The following is a 24130-nucleotide window of genomic DNA, read 5'->3' on the forward strand; positions in this document are numbered from 1 at the left end:
CAGGAGAATGATGGCGCGAAGTTAGTTGCGAGAGGGATACCAAGGGAAAAAAGGTTGGCGATGTCAGACACTTGAAAGCACTGATTTTGAAAAAAAATACGGACATGGTTTTGGGCCATTAGGACGCTAATAACGATCCAACGAGGTGATAAAATTAACCCGCGTCTTATGGAGACGAAAATACATTAAAATTAATGTATAAACAATTAGTGGGGAAATTATGAGAGAGTACGTTCGGGTTTGTTGTGACAGGAGATTAAGGCCTATGATCGATGCGAGATGAAGTAGGAGAAAAGGACAGGAGATGGGCGTTTGGAGGTACCACCCGAAGTTACACCCAGAATTACAGAGAGGGGTTGTAAGAATCCAGTAATAATTCTTGGGATAAAGTTGGTCGAAGGAATAGGCAGGGTATCAAACCGATGCGGACTAAAACGTGGAATAAAAATATAAACGAGATGATGTAAACTGGGACGTCTCAACTAAAAGCAAGTATCGATGGGAGCCTTAAATAGAAATAATCGAAAAAAAATAGGATAGCTATATTAGACCGTTTGTAAGGGAAGAGAACTAAATGTTAGAAGTGGGAGACGATCGTACGCGGGAGATTTAACACACTGAGAGGGGGAAACGGACGTGTACACCGTTTGAATTGTCGGGAGGAATTGGTTTGGAAGGTAGAGGGGGAAACGGACGTGTACACCGTTTAAATTGTCGAAGGCATAGGGAAGAAGATCAAAACTAAGTTCGTGAAAGCGTTAAGGACAAAGCGTATCACACCATTAACGACGGCCATTAAATAAATTGTGCGGACACGGTAGCATTTAAAAATAAAAGGCCGGAATTCACATTACAAAAAGACAGCTCGCACTAGAGCGTAATATAGAAAACGCCGTATGGGAATACGGGACCGCTTCCTAGTCCGCGTCTGATCTTTCTGTCACATGAGACGAATGCCAAGGTGTTAACTTTCTTGGAATGATCAGAATGGCCTAATTAGCATGATGCGACTATGGACGAAATAGAAAAGAACATACGAGTCGATAAAGGTTAGAATAGCATGTATTTGACGTGATTAATGAGGAAACGGGACTATAAAAGGGCTGATTTTAGAAAAAACGGGAAGTCCTTTCGTGAATTTTGAGAGAGTTGAAAATCGCCGGGAACCGTTCAAACACGTCGCGCTGCTTGGTAATTATTTGTGGACTTAGGAAAATTCTCTAGTCAAAAACGTACAGTTAGATTCAGTGTTTGGAAAAAAAAATAATATTAGCATCGGACCTTAGAGGATTTTAGAATTTCAAAGAAATAGTTAAACACAGTATTTGGCGTAATAATAAATTAAGGTTGAAAAAATTTAATTAATTTAAATTCAGTGAAAAAAAAGATTAGAAACGACACTACGGTGTCGCGTTATAAGCCGAGTTGTTAATACGAAGTGTTGAAAGGGAGAGGGGAGACGGCTATAATTCGAGGTTAACGCGACCTTTCGTTGCCAGAAATTTAAACTAGAAAAATGATAGAAATAATAATAATACATTTAATGCTGGTATGAAAGAAAAAAAATGGGTGTGTCAAGCCTACGCAAGACAGAAGTGAAACTTCTAGTATTCTTCTCTCTCTCTCTTTTCATTTCATTCTCTCTTTTTTTCTGTCTATTGACATATTTATAAGTAGCATGTGATAAAAAAAATTAAAAGTTATAAAAAAAGAAAAAAAAAATTAGTTAAAGCGGGGATCGAACCTCGGTTCTTCACGACAACAGTCGTGCGCTCTGCCTGTAGACAGCGAAGATGAGTTAGGAGAGTGAGTTAAACTAGGTATATAATATTAGCTAGGCTCCTATAGCGAAATGATCCCTTTTTTTCGTCACGGTCATGAGTCGGTTTTACTCCGGTCCTCGAAATTGCATGACGCGCGTAAAGAAGTTTCACTTCAAAAAATTCCTCCAAATTTATGGATATAATTACGATCTTTTTCAAGCGCGTATGTAATGATTATTTTTATCAACGTCGCATACACCTTGCTAATGTTTTCAGTATTATTAGGGCTTTTTTATACTAATTTTCATATATTTATTGGCAGGTAGAGTAGAAATTAATATTTTTTAGCGTTTGCCAACGACCATACCATGTTGAACACACCGGTTCTCGTCCGATCACCGAAGTTAAGCAACATTGGGCGCGGTCAGTACTTGGATGGGTGACCGCTTGGGAACACCGCGTGCCGTTGGCCCATTTTTTATGGTAATTTCATGTTTTTTTTTATTTTTTTATCGTTACTATAATTAATAATATCATAAAATTCTTTAACTTTTCAAGTATGCTACAGGCCTAAAATATTACTTAGTGGATTGATATTATGGTCAACCATTGAAAAAAAAAATTCCTACAAAGTTATGGATGTAATTACGATCTTTTTCAAGCGCGTATGTAATGATTATTTTTATCAACGTCGCACACACCTTGCTAATGTTTTCAGTATTATTAGGGCTTTTTTATACTAATTTTCATATATTTATTTGCAGGTAGAATAGAAATTAATATTGTTTAGCGTTTGCCAACGACCATACCATGTTGAACACACCGGTTCTCGTCCGATCACCGAAGTTAAGCAACATTGGGCGCGGTCAGTACTTGGATGGGTGACCGCTTGGGAACACCGCGTGCCGTTGGCCCATTTTTTATGGTAATTTTATGTTTTTTTTTATTTTTTTATCGTTAACATCATAAAAAATTTTATATCATTCTTTAACTTTTCAATTATTCTACAGGCCTAAAATATTACTTAGTGGATTGATATTATCGTCAACCATTGAAAAAAAAAAAGGCGTTAAAAACAAAAAAATAATTTGCCATAGCCGAGAATCGAACTCGGATCAACTGCTTGGAAAGCAACTATGCTGACCATTACACCACCAACGCCAGTTGTCGAGATGAGCTAAGAAGCATTTATATTTTACTTCAAAACTTTGACTAGATCAAATGAACTTTAATCGGTCCCGCATTTTCGTTTCGGTCATGAGTTGGTTTTACTCCGGTCCACGAAATTGCATGACGCGCGTAAAGAAGTTTCACTTCAAAAATTTAAATCGCTTACTCGATTAACGTTCAATAAATAATAACCATACCTCGTTATAATGAAATAGTAAGAACCCAAAAATAGCTGAGATTAAAGAAATAAAATTCAGGGGAATTATTGATAGGTGGATGAATGCATAAGAACAGGTTGTTTGCCGTCGCTATCCCGGTGGATTAGAGGAGAGGGGCTCAGGTAAGTAAATTGCACGAATATAATATATTTGCAGGACAAAGATGGAGGCTGCTAATCCGGCAGTTATTTTAAAGACGCCAGTTGGGACCGTAATTATGTACGTATTATCAAATAACATATGTATGTGTATGTACGAATGAATGCATAAGCTGATAAAATAAATATCATTTATTCCATGACAAAACAATTACCAATTATTCTATGGACTAGGGTCGTAACCGGAATTTGTCATTATAGTTCATTGTAGGTAAAGTACCTATTTATCGTGGGGACAATTCAAATAAGTGGGTCGACCGGACCGACTTTTGTAACACGATAATACAATGGAGAAAGAAAAAAATATTCATTTCAAACCGGCTTTAAAATGGATAGGGCATTGACTCGAGTTGTGCTGAAAAACAGGTTGATTTATTAGGGTCTGAAGGGACAGACGGCCTTGAAGATTAACTGAGACATTAGAAACAGCCGAGTCTGGAATGCGGAGTTGGTTTCGAAAAAAAGATACGGCGGTTGGATGAATGGCTACTTGGGTACTAAAGTCCTGCTTCGAAGTTTACGAACATAGCTAAATTCATTTAACGGGAGTATCCCAAAATCAGACAGTGCCTGAGGGATAATCGAAGTAAATTTTGAGTTGCGGTTGGAAGTCTACGAACATAGTTAAATTCATTTAACGGGTGGAGCCAAAAATCAGCTAGTGTCTGAGAATAATTGAAGTAATTTTGAGCAGCAATCGAGGGGCTACGAACATAGCTAAATTCGTTTAACGGGAGTATCCCAAAATCAGACAGTGCCTGAGGGATAATCGAAGTAAATTTTGAGTTGCGATTGGAAGTCTACGAACATAGCTAAATTCACTTAGCGGGAGGATCCCAAGATCAGGTGGTGCCTGTGGGAAAATTTGAATAAGCAGGGTGGCAGACAGGAGACCGGAGGAGTCTGGGGACATGGCTAAAGGTCATATCTGAGTTGGTGATCTCTATAAATAAAATCATCAAACAAACAAAACCGTAATATATTATGTGTATCGTAATTATTAGCATTTATATTAGTATTTATGTATCAAGCGAACTGGTTGGAATTCACAACTCCTTCTCGGCGATGCTTGGTCTGGAATGTACTGTATAAATAGTACATTGCAGATTATAAAAAACAAAACAAAGTAAATTTATATATATTTCTTGATATGTACTGTCTGCAGGGGGGATGTATGTGGTCTGGTAACTATCGGGATGATACACTACGGCTGCATACACGCCCTCTCAGAGGATGGGAAGCAGCCTAGGAAACTGCTCTCCACAAAGACCGCAAGTATATTTTTGCATATAGAACGAAACCGGTTCGTACTAAGTAGACGTAATTCTCGGAGGAGTTGGAATCTGGGAGCGTGAGACCCTGTTGAGATTTGGACGTAGTATGTGACGACCACAGGAATGGTCAACTAGGACACGGTGACTTAGGCACCAACTAGGAGATTGGGTCGAGTGATCATGCCAAACCCAGATCGATACGGATCATTTTCACGTCTTGCAGGAGGAAGGAGCCAGATTTTTGCTAGCAAAGTAATATTCCGAGTTCGTCATATATGCAATAACCGAATCGTACTAACACGCTTGAAATTAGTCCCATGTTATCCCATCTAGTAGGAGAGGTCGGCGATCCAGAGGTCCCGGAGGACAAATTATGATTGTAATGTACTAACAAATTATGTTTGACTTTCGTTTTGTGTATTAAGGTTTTATGGCAGGTCGGGAGGACGGCTTAGATGAACTTCTAAGGAGATCAGATTAGGGAAGGTAGACAGTATGGAGAAAGCGGGGGTTTCAGGTATTTTGATCCAATTTCGATTCGTTAACTTTGAAATTAACAACTCTGACTTCATCCCTGTCCTAAAGAGAACTAGGGGTTACCAAACAAAGTAATTAAAAACCCGATACCATAAAGCAAAAAATCACACAACGTTTGGTGGGATTTAATTACAACTAAATACGAGGGAGTTACGTTGAAGGTCGTAACCGGCGTATTAATTAACTAAGTACATTTGTCTTTATATAAATGTATATATATTACTTGAGAACCATGAGTAGCCTTCGTAGCTACCGAAGGGAGAAAGAGTTCTAGGGATATTTTAATGCCAGTGGCCTAAGGTCACTTAGGTATTACAAAAAAAATTAAATTCAAAGGATGAAAGGAAGAGTCATCTCAAGCTCGAGCCTCCGTGGGCGATCCACCCCAAAGCGGTCCGTGACACTATTCGGGTAGTGCTATTCTCACGGACCTCTCTTGACACGATAAGGTGGGCATTATCCTGCCTGATCAAGAGTTTTGGGGTGACGCGTCTTCCAGGAACGCGCTGCTCCGGCAGGCTCAGGTCAGCTACTGTGTGGGCGGTGATGGTGAAGGTGGGTTCCAGTCCAGCGCCCCGGATCGTCAGCTTCACGCGTTGGGAGCGGGCGTCGGAGGTGCACATCCCCTTCGTCCCGTGCAGCCGCAGACTGTGGACTGCGCTGCGTGCGCCGATCTGCGTTGCGGTGTCGGCGTCGATGAGGGTGATGGTGGATCCCTCATCCAGGAGAGCGAACGTCGACACTTCCCCGTCCGTGGGGCCCCGCAACACAACCGGCACTATTTTTAACAGCACGCGGCTGTCCACTGTCTGGCGTCAAAGATTCACCTCCGCGACCGTCTCCCGGTGGAGCAGCCGATGATGCGGGTAGCGGCACTCACCCACACCACACTGTCTCCTTGCAGTCCCTGGAGTGGTGCAGCTCCAGGCACTTGCGGCACAAAATGTTGGTGCGCACTGTCTCCCACCGGAGGGAGAGCGATTTGGCAATGAACTCGCGACACTCCCGGGTTTTGTGTGGCTCACCGCACTGAGCGCACGCACTTTTAACTTTGTTCGCCTTTCTCACTACAGGCGGTGGTGGGCGGTTGGCCTTCCCCTCTGGCGGTGTGGCCACAGCGTTGGCCAGAACATGCTCCCGGCGCCCTTTGCCGGATCGCAATGGATCCACCATCTCGCTGACCGGGATCACGCCGGCGACGCCCCTCAGGAAGGCTGCCAACTGGAGGATGGTGGAATGGGTTGTTTGCCCCAGCATCCGCAGCTCCAGCAGCCAGGCCATCCTCAACGTGCACGGTATCTTGGCGGTGATGTCGGCCAGCAGGGCGGGGTTGGTGAGGTAGCCTCCCGTCCTCAAGTCCCGCAGGGAAGCCACCAGGTTCTGGATGGTCCCGGAGAAGTCTGCGATCTCCTCCAAGGTGGCTTCGGCAGACAGGAAGGGCAGCTTCCTCACCTTTCCAGAATAAGGTTGGCGATCGAACCGGATCCGCCGTACCGCTCCTCCAGGGTCGCAATGATTTCTGGCACGCGGTCCGGGTTTAGCAGGAGCGAGTAAACATTCTCCCTCGCCTTCCCCTTGAGCGCACGCTGCAACCGTATCAGGTTCTCGCTCAGCGTGAGCTTGCAGGTCGAGGTAGATTGCTCATACTGCGCAATCCAGGCCGGCCATTCGAGGGGGTCGCCTGAGAATGTGGGGAGGTCCTTGGCGGTGGACTGCCGGGCGATGAGGGCGGTCATCCGAAGGTCCTCCTCCACTGAGGGACGAGGGCTGTCCTGGGCGCGCGTGGAGCGGATGGCGTCAGCCAGCAGGGTGCCCAGCTGTACCAGGAACGGATCGGCGCCTTGTCGGACCCACTCACTGGTGTGATGGGCAGTCTCATCGGCGGTCGGCTGCGGGGGAAACAGCGGCGAGAAACTCTGGGATGAGGCGCCAGGGTAACCGGCAGGAGGTGCGCCAGGGTGCTCGCCAGAGTAGGCACCAGGATGCGCAGCCGCGGGCGCAGCAGGGGGTCCGCCAGGGTGCACGGCAGGGTAGGCGGCGGGATGCGCACCAGGGGGCGCGCCAGGGTGCTCGCCAGGGTAGGCGGCGGGAGGGGCACCAGGGGGCGCGCCAGGGGGCTCAGCAGGGTAGGCGGCAGGAGGCGCGCCAGGGGGCACACCAGGGTAGGCGGCAGGAGGCGCACCAGGGGCCGCACCAGGGTAGGCGGCAGGATGCGCACCAGGGGCCGCACCAGGGTTGGCGGCAGGAGGCGCACCAGGGTAGGCGGCAGAAGGCGCACCAGGGGCCGCACCACGGTAGGCGGCAGGAGGCGCTCCAGGGGCCGCACCAGGGTAGGCGGCAGGTGGCGCACCAGGGGCCGCTCCAAGGGTAGACGGCAGGATGCGCACCAGGGGCCGCACCATGGTAGGCGGCAGGAGGCGCACCAGGGGCCGCACCGGGGTAGGCGCCAGGAGGCGCACCAGGGGCTGCATCAGGGTAGGCGGCAGGATGCACACCAGGGTGCATGCCAGGCTAGTCACCAGGGTAGGCGGCAGGAGGCGCACCAGGGGCCGCACCAGGGTAGGCGGCAGGATGCGCACCAGGAACCGGACCAGGGTAGGCGACAGGAGGCGCACCAGGGTAGGCGGCAGGAGGCGCACCAGGGGCCGCATCAGGGTAGGCGGCAGGATGCGCACCAGGGGCCGGACCAGGGTAGGCGGCAGGAGGCGCACCAGGGGCCTTACCAGGGTAGGCGGCAGGATGCGCACCAGGGGCCGCACCAGGGGCCGCACCAGGGTAGGCGGCAGGAGACGCACCAGGGTAGGCGGCAGGATTCGCACCAGGGGCCGCACCAGGGTAGGCGGCAGGAGGCGCACCAGGGGCCGCTCCAGGGTAGGCGGCAGGAGGCGCTCCAGGGGCCGCACCAGGGTATGTGGCAGGTGGCGCACCAGGGGCCGCACCAGGGTAGCCGGCAGGATGCGCACCAGGGTGCATGCCAGGCTGGGCACCAGGGTAGGCACCCGGGTGGGTGCCAGGGGGTCCGCCCCTGGCAGGTACTGCGTCGCGGTGGGGCGGGCTGCGAGCAGCGCAGCGAGCTGCCTGCTCATTGCCCGGTTCTCCTTCCGGAGCTGCCTGACCGTGTCCTCTGTGGTGGTTGTGTCCGTGTCAAAGTGAGTGTCGGCAGGGCTGGCAGCGCGTGGGGCGTCAGGTCCGGCAGGGTGAGGGCCGGCAGGGCCGGCGGGGTGAGGGCCTGTCACCAGCTCCACGTCGGGTTGTGAATCCGGGGTGGAGGCTGAAGCCTCGCGGCCGCTCCGTAGGGACGGCATCTCGGGACGTCACTGGAAGGCGTGAAGGAGTGAAGGCGTGAAGAGGCGATCCGGCTCGAAGGACCATGTACGGGACGGCACTGTATTCCTCGCCCCCTAGACGATGTAGCTGGAATGGCCGGCTGGCCGCTTCGACGCCTGGGAATAAAAGTCGGGAAAAAGGAGGGAAAATGGGGAAAATGTGGGAGAAATGGGGAAAAAAATGAGAAAAGGGAAAAATGAGGAAAATGTGGGAGATATTAAGAAAATATGAAAAAAAGGAAAATGTGGGGAAAATAGGGAGAAAATGGGGGGAAATATAAGGAAAGGGAGAAATGGGGAAAATGTGGGAGATTATGGGAGAAAGGTATAAGGCAGGGGGGAGGAAGGTAGGGGGGAACCTGCGCCCTGACAAAGAATGTTTCGAATTTTGTGAAATGTTTCTTCTTGGTGAGCACCAGGGAGCCGGGAGAAAGAAGAAGGCCAGGTTGCAGTGAAGGTCCCAGGGCAGAGAAGAGGCTTGAAGAGGCAGTCAGGGGCAGTCCAGGAGAGATGTTGTCGATGGTTGCTGGATCTCTGCCGAATTGTGCAATTCGTCCGCCTTTTAAAGGGCCAACGGGCCCTGCTCTCCCTTTGTTTGCTTGAAATTCCGAGAATTATTTTGAGTTCCCGGAATCTTCACAGGGATGAACGCGCCGTTGTTGGACAACGCGCTAGCGGACGAAATTGCCTGGGTCCCCTGACTGTGTCTTCATTCCCCTTGCCCGGGTCATATTTTATTTTTAGATATTTATGTGAGTTTGCACAAATTTACATATAGATATTTAAAGGGAAGCTTTGCATAATATTCGATTTTGTGCAAACGGCGAGTTTTGTAAAGGAAACTGCGCTTGCACAATTTCAAACTTCATGCAAGTCATCCATGTTCTGGTACAAATTTAGGTATTTTAATTTATAAGAGGGTATTTGGGGGGTCAAGCCTTTGTTTTTTGTCTATAATGATGACTGCTTGACCCCGTGGTTTTATTTATTAATCAATTTTGCAGATAAGATTTACAGATTTTTTATACAAGTTTAGAGTTTCTTGCATAAATTCGAAGATGCGCAGAGGTAAGTTTGTAAAGGAACTACCTCTGCGTAAATTCAAATTTATGCAAATTAATATAAAGTCGGTCGAGGTACAACGTCCGGTACACCAGGGAAGAACTTTTTTCAATCGTCTACCAGAAGAAATCAGAAGAATTAACGATAAAACCCGAATACTGCTCTCTGTCAAGAGACACTTAAAAAATATTCTGAAAAAAAAAAAAACTACTGTCACTTAATTAATCTCACGAATATCCTCAGTTTTCCATAACTTCCTTTCTTTTTTTTAAATTTATTATATTAATATATTATCCTTCAATACTATCAAAAAAAAAATACTACATCAAACATACATTTATGTACAATGAATTATTTAAGTACTAACTAACAACAACATTTATGTACACTCCCCTTCCATACACAAGCAAATGCTTTCAATGGAAGAGTATTAAAAAGACCCAAGATGTAAAATGAATTATGTACCATGTAAACATATTATTAAAAATAAAAAATAATTACAAAAAAAAAAAAAACTGAATTTCTAGAACCTTCTAGTAGCTACCGCTACAATATTTTACATTGATGAAAAATAAATTAAAAGAAAAATTTGTTTCACAATATTGTTCCTTCAGCATTTCTGTGCTTCTTTTGTGTGAATAAGGTAATTGCCTATAATGAATATACATAATTAAATATAAAGAAAAAACAACTTTCATTTTCAAATTTACATAGATTTGTTTATTATCTTATCAAGCCAGATACACATTATTAGTAAATAAAAAATACTTATATACCCAACTGTTATATTATTATGATTTAACAGCTTTTACGCTAATTTATTGCATTATACTATATTTAGAGTAATTTATAAAATCATTCTACAACAGCATTGCTTTAGTACGTAAAAGAGCAACAAAAACATCTTAAATAATGTACTTAATTTATTTTTAAAACCCTATTTACAAAAAAGACAAAATATTTAGTCCGATTTATAAAACATACAAATATATTAAATAATAAACCATAAGTCTGTATTGTATATTGATTAACTATATCATACAAAATAGTACCAAATTTATAGCTAGCGTAGTATTTCTTCTAATATATTTCCTCAGAGTGGGACTATATTTTATTCCTAGATTAGTGTTATATTATCACGAACAAGCTGCCTTGGCTGCCTTCACAGCTGAAAAAACAATAATAACATTATTAGTAACACAAAACTTTTCCAACATACTCTTTCCGATCTCCTTCCTCTGCCTACAACCTCAAAATATACCACAGTTGGGGTTGCTATAGTCCCATCGGTCCCATGAAACCGGGCAGTACAGAATCTTATGGTTGCCATGGTGAGAAATATGATCTAAATGGTGTTAAAAAGAGAAAACACCACGCTTTATGTTCAAAATCTAGAAGATAACAGAAGAGTTAAAATGTACACCTCTATGAAACGAAGGTTCCACCCGCAATTTTTTTTTAAATTGTAAGTTTGTGAATTTTTTACTCATTATTTTTAGATGAAATGACAAAAAAGTGAAAACATTTGTCTAATAAAATGTGAATGTTTTTTTTCATTATCAGTAATTTTAATAACAAAAAACGTAAGGTGAGCCATTTTTAATATTGGCGTTCAACATTTTAATATTTTAAAAATGATATGTTTATTTTTAATAATAAAATTTGGAAGCGTATTTCATCACCTTTCAAAAAAAGTTTTTATTTTTCAGACACATTCCGAAATTAAAGGTTTTTATTTCAAATCGAAAATACTATGACCTTTTGAAATAATACGCCAGAAGCCTGAGAGATTAAGGTAATTTCATAAAAAGTTTCCAGTCCTAAAGGGTGCTAAATTCTTCAGTCTTTTAAAATAAATATCAACTCTACTTTTGCCACTAATATTCTAATAAATGTAACGTCAATGATTTCTGGAATAACAGCGGCCAAATCCAAACCGCACGCCCGGAAATGTCTGTCGCTCAAGTTGTTTTTTATTTTAATGATTCGGCCGCTGTCATTCCAAAAATCATACCTCCAAATATTAATACAGAAAAATAAAAAATGCTTTCTGTGACTTTATATTCATACAATCTGCAGAAGTATAGAAACGATACCCGAAACCACGAGATTGCAGGCAGAAAAAATGAGGTTTCAAGTGTGAACTTACCTTCTCTCTCCTTCCTTCTGAGTTTCTTCCGCCGCCTATCAATGGTTGCCAGCTCCGCCTTCACACTGTGGTACGCTTTCCTCAGGTCAATGAGCCGAGAGTTCAGAAGGGCTATGCGTGCTGCGCCGTCCATGCAAGAATCTACAGGGAAAATGCACCATTATAAATTTGTTTTAATACAAAATTTATAATTTACATAATTTTCATAATATTTTGGCTGACTGACGGGATTGTGACCCTGGTCCGACTGACGTTGACAAACTTTCATCACATTTGACATTATCAAAATTCCACAATTAGCTGTGTAATTTGTGCTTGTCAGCTGATCACAATTTGCTCAGAAGGTAAAACGGGCCTAGAATTGGCGTTTAACACAGGGACCATTCAAATGTCAAAAAAATACAATTGTACTAAGCGTAGAATTGTGAAGATGTCAAATGTGACCAAGTTTAAAACACATAAACCTAAAAAAGAGTGATTAAATGTGTTAATAAAATTAATTGTGCCTCTTTGAATCATCAAGTTATCCATAGACATCCAAATTGATAAGACAACATGAAAAGCCCTAACATGAAAAGTGGGTATCATTTCGACGAGCTGGAGGTCACGAACCATGTGACTATATTTTTAGCACCAGGAGGTTTGGAGAAAGTTTTGAATAAACTACAACATCAGTCGTACAGTAGTAATATAATAATATATATTCTAGTATAAGTCAATAATTTCAATGTATAGGTTATTTTTAGCGCTTTCAGTTGAAAAGCACAAGCTGCACTGATCAGTGCTTTCAAATTTTGAAATTGAACAATAGACTGCTCGTGCTCGGTTAAAGTCAGTACTACGAATGAACCATCCCCAGTACACATGCAACAGGAGCGCATATATACTTAGATAGTTTTTTGCCCCTCCTGAACATTTTTACAAATGGTTCTTCCACGGTATTGGACTTCCACCGACAATATGTAACTACACACATATTATAAAATGGGGTTCATTGATTATGATTGTTGATGTGCCACTATCAACAATCAAATAACATCTTCTAGAAAATACAAATTTCCATTAATTAAAAAAAGTAATGTTAACTTACCCAATTCCACGTAAAAGTTGTATTTAAGAGGCCGGTGCTGCTGTGCATACTGGGCGGCGAGGGCCCCCGCAGAGGATGGGGGGTGCTCCTCGCACTCGGAGGCCCGTAGGGAGCGGGGCCGGCGGCCCCGGCGCACGCCCCCGGGCCCCGGACTGCCTGGGGCACTGCCACGAAGGTTGGAAGCTGGGGATGAAAGATTAAATTAGTTTTGTGCATTTTAAGTTATGTGTTTTTGTGAGATTAAAAATGTTGGTGCAGTAAAGAAACTGTTTTTTTATATCACACAAGCAAAAACTTTAATATTTTTTTGATAATTTTGAAGTAGGTGGACAATAGAACCTTTATCAGGCCAATGAAACTATAATGCTGAGCCCTCACGAAGATTTAATGAAAGAATACGGGATATTTTTGGGAAGAAGATCCTCAGTAGACAAATCTTTGTAGACACTGAAAAATGTGGTTGGCAGAAGAGATAGAACCATGAGGTAGGCAGTTGCGGTTCTTCCCTTAGCAATTAGTGTTTAAGCCCCCAACATTATAAGACAACAATAATAATAAATTATGTGCATCAAACAACTGGTCTTATTTTAATTTATTTGAAATCTACCGCTGCAGCTGCGAACAGCTGCAAGCTGAATTTTATTTACTTTAATGTTGTGCACAACTACATTCAAACGTAATCTCTATTTTCATAATAACTTTGATTTTTGCAAAATGATGTTTTGTATATTGTACCATCTTACCAGATAATGTGTTTATATATTTATAAAAAAATTTCCCTAGCATAGATACTTCCATTCAAAGAAAAAAAAATTATCTGTCATTACCGTAACAAAATACGCCAGAGCTCAACAGATACAAATTTTTTCATATCCAATGGTTTCTTGTGAAGGCTTTTTTGTTTTAGTATATTTTATTTAGCTACAAAATTTTAACATTAACCCATCTTACTTATAAACACAGTCTAAATATTACGTGGCGCGTTAGTTCAGAATAGTGAGAAAATTGACTCGTTACAATGGCGTTTGTTTGATTAAAACGGTCTTTAACCAGGTTCAAGGCCGGCTTTTCCACATCAATGTTAAACCGGCATGTAAGTATCTAATTAGTAAAACTACTATAATAATATTCAGACAAAACCCACGAAAAACTGAAAGACTTTTAGGACGAATTGTTTAACAGAATTTGAACAATTGTTCAAATTTCTAAGATGATTTGCAAGTTCTGTGAAGGTTCTATTAAAGATCTGTTATTATTTCAGTTTTGTGAAGCCCCTGGCTCAATAATGATAAAATAATAGAACTTGAATAGAACCTTCGAGAACTTGAAAATCAACTTTTAAATTTGATGAATTGTTCAAATTCAATGAAACAACCATCCTTAGCTTTTTTCACATTTAAAAGGAGTTCATTGAAAATTTTAAATACTAATAATATAATCCTATAATAAACATATTTTTTATTTTACATTGAACTTGTCTTCGCTTTTAGTAGGTGTTTATCGTTTTTGATTGTTCTGATATTTTCGGGTAGGCTGTTGAAGTATTTTTTCTCTAGATGTGTAAGGATGTTGAGCAAAACATTGTTTTGTTTTTGCTGGAGAAGTGAAGAGAGAGGAGAATACGGGGCAAGATGTTTCATTTCCAAAGAGCTGTAAAATAAATGAGTGAGTAATGCGCTATCACAAGTTCCTTTCTGCATTTCGTGCAGGTCCAGCATTCTGGACTGGAGTAATTGAGTGGATATGTAATAATTCAGCAAGACGGAGGATTGAAGGCCTAAACTGAAATAAGTAGACGGTGTGGAAGCTAAAGACTCATCCTCGGGTAAAAGGAATCCTAGAATCTAGAATCCTATAGGAGGTGCTTGAGGACTCTTCAGAAGTTGTTGAGACAATGATGATGAGATTCATTAGTCTCTTTTTCTACCATGAATTTTCGCATAATTTAAATTTTTGCTAAAAAAATATCCACGGAAAATTTTTTTCAACCAAAATGGTTTTTTAATTTGAAATTCCTAATTTATTTTTGCCGTGCATGAAAATTTGTTTGTGTACTTTGAAAAAATTCGATTTTATGAAAATAAATCATAAAATTTCGTAAATCTGAATCTAAAAGACAGCCGTGGCAGTAAAACGACAAAAAATGTATTTTTACGTGGCTATACATCGTCCTAATTTGTATTATTATTTTGTAAATCTGAATTTCTATTTACACTGGAATGTCCTATTTTTTCCAATTTATTTAGAATATCTGAGTTTGAAGGGCCGAGAAAATTCGTTATACGTGGAAATGTGTCGTAGTTCTACGAATTTACACCAAATATCTGAATTTAAAGACCACAACAGAACTTGGCTGTCAAATTTCGATTTGCGCGTAAATATATTGCATTTTTACGAATTTATTTCAAATATCTGAAATTCTAAGGGCTGGCCGCGACGGAAATCGGATGTGAAATATCAATTTACGCGGATATATAGCGTATTTTTACTCACACGAAAATGATGTATTTTTACGAATTTACTTCAAATATCTGAATTTAAAAGGCCGGCCGCAACGAAAATCTGCCGAGAAAATTCAATTTACGCGGAAGCATATCATATTTTCTCGAATTTACATCAAACAACTGAATTTAAAGGGTCGGCTGCGAAATTTCGATTTACGCGTAAATATATTGTATTTTTACTAATTTATTTCTAATATCCGAATTTAAAAACCTCGAAAATTTGGGTTACGCGGAAATGTGTGGTATTTTTAGAAATTTATTATACAATAATAACTAAACTTGAAGTGCCGACCGCGGCGTTAATCGGCCGCGACAATTCGATTTACAAGGGAATAATTTGTATTAATACGAATTTAGTCCTGTGATACTACCCGGATTTGCAGGGGCGGCCGAGGAACTCGATTTTCGGGGGCTTTTATTTTTTTTTTTACATAAAACTTCAAATTACGTGGGAATTCGTTAATTCAAAATTTGATTTTTGATGTCCCGTGGATTTCGAACTCACAAGGTTCTACTGTAATCAAATGGCCTTGTATGGTATGAGACCAAAATGGTAAATATGCAACCATAGAGGCCCAGTCTTGTTTATTCCCATCAAAGTGAATTGTCCAATTATATTAATTTACCTGAGCTGCTTTTTTCAATGTCATGCAATTTCTTTGAAGATGGCATTGCCCTGTTTTCATCCTCCATTGCCTTTGCATCATTTGGATTGTCTCCATCAGACATTTGTTGCTCGCTGAAAATAATTACAAATTAGGATTCACATAAAAGACTTGTTATAATATTACGGTACATGTGTATAAAAATAAGAATTTTACCACTTTTAAAGATTTATGTAAATATACTAGTTACTACTCAGCTATGCCTTCGCTTATGATAGTTGTGTTACACAGCTATGCCCTAGCTTATGATAGTTTTGTAACTCAGCTATGCCCTAGCTTATGATAGTTGTGTTACTCAGCTATGCCCTAGCTTATGATAGTTTTGTAACTCAGCTATGCCCTAGCTTATGATAGTTGTGTTACTCAGCTATGCCCTAGCTTGTGATAGTTGTGTTACTCAGCTATGCCCTAGCTTATGATAGTTTTGTAACTCAGCTATGCCCTAGCTTATGATAGTTGTGTTACTCAGCTATGCCCTAGCTTATGATAGTTGTGTTACTCAGCTATGACCTAGCTTATGATAGTTGTGTTACTCAGCTATGCCCTAGCTTATGATAGTTGTGTTACTCAGCTATGCCCTAGCTTATGATAGTTGTGTTACTCAGCTATGACCTAGCTTATGATAGTTGTGTTACTCAGCTATGACCTAGCTTAGATAGTTGTGTTACTCAGCTATGCCCTAGCTTATGATAGTTGTGTTACTCAGCTATGCCCTAGCTTATGATAGTTGTGTTACTCAGCTATGACCTAGCTTATGATAGTTGTGTTACTCAGCTATGCCCTAGCTTATGATAGTTGTGTTACTCAGCTATGCCCTAGCTTATGATAGTTGTGTTACTCAGCTATGACCTAGCTTATGATAGTTGTGTTACTCAGCTATGCCCTAGCTTATGATAGTTGTGTTACTCAGCTATGCCCTAGCTTATGATAGTTGTGTTACTCAGCTATGACCTAGCTTATGATAGTTGTGTTACTCAGCTATGACCTAGCTTATGATAGTTGTGTTACTCAGCTATGCCCTAGCTTATGATAGTTGTGTTACTCAGCTATGACCTAGCGTATGATAGTTGTGTTGACTGAATAATTTCAGACAGAAAGGGGTGTGCAAATTTCATGGTGCCAAACAGCTCACCATTTGAGAGTTTTGTGCTTCTCTACAGATAAGATTTCCAAGATTCGGCTTTCATATCGAAAAGGATATAGTAAATAACATTTGACCCTTTATTTTGCACTGCTTCCATCCTGAAGAGGCAGTATAGCTGATAGCGTATTAATTCAATAAAAACACTGTAGACCTACCGAGGTGACATGTTATCCAGACTGCTGTCCGGAGTGATGGGCGGAGTGTTGTCCAGAACCATGTCGGCGGTATTGCTGTTTCCTCCCATGCATTCTCTCTCCCTTTCTCTGTCTCTTTCCCGCTCCCGTTCTCGTTCGTTCCTCATACCGTCGCGGGAATTCTCTCTATGCGGAATATCTGGAAAACAAAACAAATATCATAAGTAACCACTGAGAGGTCCATTGTAACTTCTAGTATAATGACCATTTTGTCACCACGATTTGTTCAAAAGCTGAAATGGGCCTAGACTCGGTGTGTACAATTTAACATCTTTAATACTGGAAAAACAACTGGCCCTTAGGTTGTTATATTATTTGAAAGACAGAATTTAGAAGACCTACCTTTTGAGGAAAGTTGATCCTTGGAGGCCTGTTGATCCGGGCTAATACTGGGCGCCGATGCAAACGGAATCTCCAAATTCCTTGATCTCTGTTTTGAAGAGCTCTTCCCCTCTCCGAGGTTCTCGGGAGCCGGGCTTCCCGGAATAGTCTCCTCGCATAGCAGCAGGGATATATTGCTGTCTTCTTCCGGTTGCTTGGTCAGAGGGGGATCTTTTGAGGTGGTGGAGTCAGGTTCCTTGTTGGAAGTTTCCTGTTCCTGAGGGGAGTCAACAGGTGCTGACCAGATGGTGGTGGTTTTCTCGGAAAGCAGTTTTGGAGGGTGGGAAGTGCTGTCAGATAGACTGATGCCACTTTGAGATTCTTCTTCACTCAGCTTGTCGATTATCAACCTGGAAATAAAAACAAAAGTTCAATTATACCAAAAAAAAAATTTTTGTATTAACCCCATACAAACCTGAGCTGGTAACATAGAATTACACCAAGTATATCAATGGAAGGCCTGTTGGGAAGATTGCTTCCGTTGAAGGAGACTAGATTTTCATTTTGATCCCTTTTAGACGTAGTCAAATATGATTGGGTCTTGGAAACCAATGGTTCAAGGAACCAATAAAACCACGCATAGTTGGAAAATTAATAAGGAGATTTTAGTATAATAATATTCTATGATTCTAACCTGCGATCAGAGTCATCACTGTCGGATTCCTCACTCCTCTCATCAGTCTGGTACTCTGGTAGCGCCGGTGTCGGTTGGCTGATCTGACTGGACAGCTTCTGTATGGTCTCACACAGCACCTTGTTACTCTTCCCTCCAAGAGCCGGCTCCGAGCCGCTCTTCCTCCTCTCCATGCCCTCCCGCTTAGCCGGTAACAGGGGCAGGCAATCCAGTTTACTTGGTAGCTCCAGCTTGGCAAACGCCTCGCTGACCGTTGTTGGCGCCGACTCTTTCGGTTTCATGTCCAATCTCGGAGATATCTTTGGTGATATCCTAGGTGATATTTTTGGCGATATCCTTGGTGAGACTTTAGTAAGGTCTTTGTGGCAATGCAAAGGTTCTTGCGCTATATCTATCACAATTGTATTCAGTTTGGTTGTGTCCGAAGTAGAAACTAGTTTGGAAGACTCGGTAGAAGTTTGAACAGTTATTGCACTAAGTTTGGCAGCCTGGAATTTAGGCAGGGTGATTTTGGTCAGTTTAGGAGCGTCCCCTTTGGGGGCTTTGACATTTTCCTTGGTAGTTGGGGTGGCTGCACGTTTCGCACTAATTGCACGTAAGACTTTCTCGGCGATGGAAGGACCCTCCTTGTGTATGAGGAAGGCTGGAGGTTCGGGCATTATGACGTCAGTGTATGAAGCAGCACCCTCTGACTCGCTCTTCAAGTCTAGTTGTGAATCACTATCTTCACTGGATTTACAAGACACAGGCTCGATGACCTCTTGTGGTAATATAATTTGTTCTTTCTTTTTGACTATGATTGGTGCACTTTCCTTAATTATGACTAAGTTTGTACTTTGAGGTTCCAATTTGGGCTTGGGAGATTCCACGGCAGGTTCAGGAATTTGTTCTTCTGGTTTTGAGATGGTCTCCTCTTTAGGCGAGACTTTAATTTCTACAACGGGTTTGACTTCCGGTGCCTTATGGAACAAGATACTGCCAGCCGGAGGGGTGGGTGTAGCGGGAGTTTTAATCAGTAATTCTCCATCATTACTGTCATCCGACATGGAATGAGCATTGACCCTCTGTATGGCTGCATCAATTGGGTCTTCATCAGAAGATTGTTCACCTTTAAGTACTGGGCTATTGGTGAATTCATCATCTATATCGCCTCTCATCTTATTTGTTGCATCTTTTTTGGAGTAAGTCTCTTGATTTTTGGCTGGAGTGAAACCCTTAAAGAGGAGGAAGGACTTGTCAGGGAACATCTCTTGCTTGTGATAGGTAAAGAGAGGTTCCTGAGAGTCTTCAGCCTCAGATATTAGCAGTCTGTCTCCACTGTCTTCCCCAGCCAGCTCGCTGAAGAGTGAAAGTGTTTCTCCCTCTTTTTCAACAGAGTCTTTACTACTATTATCTACATTGTAATTTTCCGATTCGCACAATTTGTCAAATGCTGAATCTAAATGTGATTTGGGGACATTGTCTTCTTCTGCTGCAGTATTAACATTAATATTAACAGGGGTTATGATATTTGAGCTAGCTTGAACGGGAGACTTGGAAGTTGAAGCTGAAGTCAAAGAAACAACTTCAGGAGACTGAGCAGTTGGACTCAGCTTCAACTGTGGAAGATCATCAAATATCCTATGAGTGGTTAGTCGTTTTTTCTTTTCTTCTGATTTCCTGGCTTCAAACTCAAAGGGTTCGGGTTCTTTGAACTCGTAAATGTCTTCTGTGACCTTCTCGGGAGTCTTCTCTTGTTTGATGACAATAATGGGCGGCTCCTCAACTAGGCATTCAGTCTCTATCTCCAGCTTCACTATCTCCGGAGCAGGAGCTTTAATGGTCTTTTCAAAGCCCTTCAATTCTGACCGAATTTCATTGAGATCAAAGTCCCTCCCTGTAAAAAAAAATCCTTTTAATTATGCGCTTTAATCTACATAAATGAATAAACAATAAAATATATTTATCAATTTCGAATATATAGTCTGCGTACGACTGAATAGGTCCTACCTCTGGGAGTATCACTGTCCTCCTGCTTAAGGCGAGAGCGTTTGACTCGGCTGTGTGTTCCTTCGGCCGTCCTCTTCACCTGAGGACTCCTGCTGATGCGAGTCACCTTGATTGTCTTCTCCTTCTCGGGCTCGATGAGAGCCTTATCTATGGGCGATGATGACAATGACGCACTGGCAGCTATAATAAAAATAAAATCATTCATTTACGGTCACGTACTATACACGTCAAGAGAATAAGGAACTTCAGTGAAAAACATTATGGTTTAATATCATCATATAGATCAGTGGTTTTCTAAATAGTTTCTACATACCCCCGGGGGACTTTTGATCTATCATTTGTTGATCTATGACCATTGATGGGGTCATAGATTAACAAATTCTGATTCGGAATGTACAAGTTTTATTATATGTAGAATAATAAATCATCATTTCAAAAAAAATTTAAATCATACATTAGTAGTTGTTAGTTCTACAAAAAAAGTGAAGCCATATAAATGGTCACCAACACTTAAAAGACAGCCAAAGCAGGCCTAGCAGCAAAAAATACACAAATTGCGTTTTTATCTTCAAGTGATATTATTGATTACTTAACCTGTTAACGGGGCGGGACGTATAAATACGTCAAACGTAAACAGTATCGGGTACGGGTAGGACGTATAAATACGTCCTTGAAATATATGTTGCGCCCTGGAACGAGCGGGACGTATATTTCCGAACATATCACACGGAAATTGAGTTTTTAATTTTTACATATTTTAATTTTTTGAACTCAATGTTTCTCTTTTATCTGTGTGCTTTTATTTATTGTTCTTTAATTATAACCTTTTTTATATTTTTTTGTAATCTTTATAATTGTTTGTAAATATTCTATTTTTTTAATTCGATGTTTTCACTTTTTTTGATGCATAAATAAAAAAAAATAAAATTAACGTCCACCGGGCGTGACGTATTGATACGTCCTAGTGAAGGAGTTCGCGCCCGTTATATGCTGCGTAATTCAAAACTGAACTCCCCGGTTAACAGGTTAAGGCCAAGTCAACATTTTGCCGTGTTATTTCGTAAATTGAACCGATGATGCCTCGACCATAGTTCGCACAAGAATGATGACGTCACGTTTTCAAATTTCACTTGAGGCCATACGCGAGCACAGCCGGCTCCAATGGAACCGGTATGGAGAGTGGGGATAATACGCTTTTAATCACTTAGGGCAGGTCTACTAATATTCATATGTTTATGGGCCCAGATAATACAATTCGACTCCAGTACCATTAGCACCAGTGAGTTGTAAAGTAGCCTAATTGTTAGTGGGTTTTGAAATGAGCGTGAATTGCGAATGACAAAGCCCAGCAGTTTATATGCTCTGTTGCATAAGTCATTTGTGTGCTGGTGGAATGTCATTTTGTTGTCAAAAGTAACCCCTAGATCTTTTATTTGACTAAAGCGATGAAAAATGTTATCGTTAATTGAATATTCAAATATGATCGTCTGTTTTGCCCCTGTGAAAGAGACTACATTGCCTTTAGGTGCACTGAAGTTTAAGCAGTTAATTTTTGCCCAGTTTGCGACAGAGTTCACATCGATTTGTAGGAGGACACAGTCAGCGAGATTTTTTATTATGCGGTAGAGTTTTAGGTCATCAGCAAACGATAAATAAGAGGAATGAGTGATGATTGAGCCAATATCGTTGATGAACAACAAAAATAATAGCGGTCCAAGAATTGATCCTTGCGGGACTCCAGAAAAAACCAGGAATTCAGCAGAGCGAGAACCTTTATAAAAAACGTGTTGTTTGCGATTAGTGAAGTATGAAGAAAAAGTAATAAAAGTTTTTTGGAAAAGCCAAACGTAGCTATTTTTTTTAATAGGACATCGATATCGACCTTGTCAAAGGCCTTTTCAAGGTCAAAGTATGTAACATCTACTTGATTTCCTTGGTCGAGAGTTCTTGATAGTAAGTCGGAAATGCATAATAGACATCTGGGGTCTAAACCCATGTTGACGATCGTAAGAGGTTTGAAATGGCTGTACAAATACCGATGAAGGATTTTTTCGAATATTTTCGCTACAGAGCAAAGAATTGCAACCGGCTGGTAGTTACGGATATCGCATTTATCACCCTTTTTATGTATCGGGGTTATTTTGGTAAGTTTCCATATATCCGGAAAAGATCCAGTTTTTAAGCAAGTGTTAAAAAAATGACACAATCGTAAAATAAAAAAGTCAGAACAACCTTTAAGAATGAACGTTGGTATGTTATCAGGTCCCATTGAGTTGGGCTTACTCAGTGCGGATATTGCCATCTTAACATCCTCTGTGATTTTGAATAAGTTGAACGGCTGATCTATTTGCTCGGTGCTTATGATGGCGTTAACGTCAAGAGTTGGTTGTTTAGTATTATAGACGGATGAAAAGAATTCTGCAAAGCTATATGCAATATCATCATACGTATTTAATTCATTGCCATCAAATGTCATAGATTTAAATGCGTTATTTGATTTTTTGAGTCTCTTATCTGCTTTTGTACATTTATATAAATTATATACCCGTATATTATATATGCTTATAATAAGTATCTATTATGAAGAGAATTTATAACAACACAAAAATAATTTATATTGTTTTAAGCTTTTTTCTATCAAGAGGATTTGAACCCTAGGTACAGCAAAACAGACAGTGCAGTTTGAAGGGCTATTTAAGACCCTGCACACCTAAACGGATTTATAATTTTGTAAACGCCCACCGCCAATAACTTCATTAGCTGGGCACAGGAGTTCCATAGTCGTTCAAAGATAAGAGATAAGAAATCATAATGTTACCAATTTTGGATTACCGCCATCTTTTGAATATACATGCTTTTATAAAATGATATTAAAAAACATTTTTCGAATTGAAGTAAAATTTTCTCCCATGAAGGTTTTTCTTATAAGATTATCTATAAAGGATGTCCGAGGGTAAAGTGCATTGACTTTGGGATGTAAACTACATGATGGTAGAAGTGAAAAAGATAAATTATTTTTTTAGAAAATTCATTGTTTTTTCCAATACATTAATATTTTTCCATAGAAGAATATTTATTTTTCCTTTACCTAATCAACTTATTTACGTGAAATCTACCTTAAAATGTTGGAATTTCGAAAAAGTTACATTTTCTTTTTTACTTGTGTAATCACACAGAATCACCTGAATTCTGTGTGGTGTTACGTAATAAAAACATCATCATCATTCAATGGCCAATACAAAATGAACTTACTCAGTTTTTCCAGTTATCAATGCATTAAATATATCTTCAAATGTTTTCAAGTATTTTTCAATAAATAAAGTAACTATAAAATAATAAAAATAACTTGAAAAAGTTATATACTCTTAAATACAGAGTTGTCCCTTAGCGATAATTTCTAATACTCGGGTTTCTTTGTAAATTTTTTTGTTTTGACTTTTTTTTAATTTAAGCAAAAATTGAATTTTATAAAGATATACGTAAATTTTGTAAAAGTATATGTAATAGATACATTTTAATCAAAAATATTATTAATATAAAAAAGAACTGTGTAAATCATTAATGAAATAATCTCACAGTTTTAGAACAATCAGCTATCCACTGCGTTGTTGTGAAAAAAATAATGGCCCGTTTTATACGATTTCAGAAATTTGGTTTTAAAGGTGATATTTCTGAAAAGTTTTTTTTCTATTAAGCGGAGACGGTATACACAAAGTTCCCGTGAGCACTTAGGCCATAGGCCTATTGTGCTATCTCCCATTTTACCTCATTCCTTTAACAACAACAGAGTCCCTTTAATAAAGTTCACCAGGGTTGTTATTGGGTATGTGGCTATGTCTTCTGGTTCTACTGTATGTCTCCCCAGGTATCTG

The 24130-nt window shown here is 40.8% G+C and overlaps 1 protein-coding gene and 2 non-coding genes across 4 annotated transcripts in view; 2 read left to right on the plus strand and 1 right to left on the minus strand.

The window, feature by feature from the left end:
* The first annotated feature begins 2116 nt into the window (after window positions 1-2116).
* Window positions 2117-2235, plus strand: LOC149416801 (5S ribosomal RNA). The gene has a single exon (XR_016303453.1). It is a non-coding gene; the product is annotated as a 5S ribosomal RNA (ribosomal RNA).
* Window positions 2236-2558: 323 nt separating this feature from the next.
* On the plus strand, window positions 2559-2677 carry LOC149416802 (5S ribosomal RNA). The gene has a single exon (XR_016303454.1). It is a non-coding gene; the product is annotated as a 5S ribosomal RNA (ribosomal RNA).
* Window positions 2678-10289: 7612 nt separating this feature from the next.
* LOC149416803 (uncharacterized) overlaps window positions 10290-24130 on the minus strand; it is a 45729-nt gene continuing 31888 nt past the window's right edge. For both annotated transcript variants that reach the window (XM_089640971.1, XM_089640970.1), the window contains exons 17-24: window positions 20259-20438; window positions 18270-20145; window positions 17597-17985; window positions 17216-17393; window positions 15878-15990; window positions 12748-12930; window positions 11658-11798; window positions 10290-10676 (exon numbers count right to left, since the gene is read on the minus strand). In XM_089640971.1, the coding sequence (XP_089497097.1) occupies window positions 10645-10676; window positions 11658-11798; window positions 12748-12930; window positions 15878-15990; window positions 17216-17393; window positions 17597-17985; window positions 18270-20145; window positions 20259-20438 (3092 nt within the window). In that variant the 3' untranslated portion in view covers window positions 10290-10644. The remainder of the gene's footprint in view (window positions 10677-11657; window positions 11799-12747; window positions 12931-15877; window positions 15991-17215; window positions 17394-17596; window positions 17986-18269; window positions 20146-20258; window positions 20439-24130) is intronic.

This window comes from Hesperophylax consimilis, chromosome 16, assembly GCF_061612785.1.
Source record: "Hesperophylax consimilis isolate HC1 chromosome 16, BYU_Hcon_1.0, whole genome shotgun sequence".
Taxonomy (NCBI): Eukaryota; Metazoa; Arthropoda; class Insecta; order Trichoptera; family Limnephilidae; genus Hesperophylax; species Hesperophylax consimilis.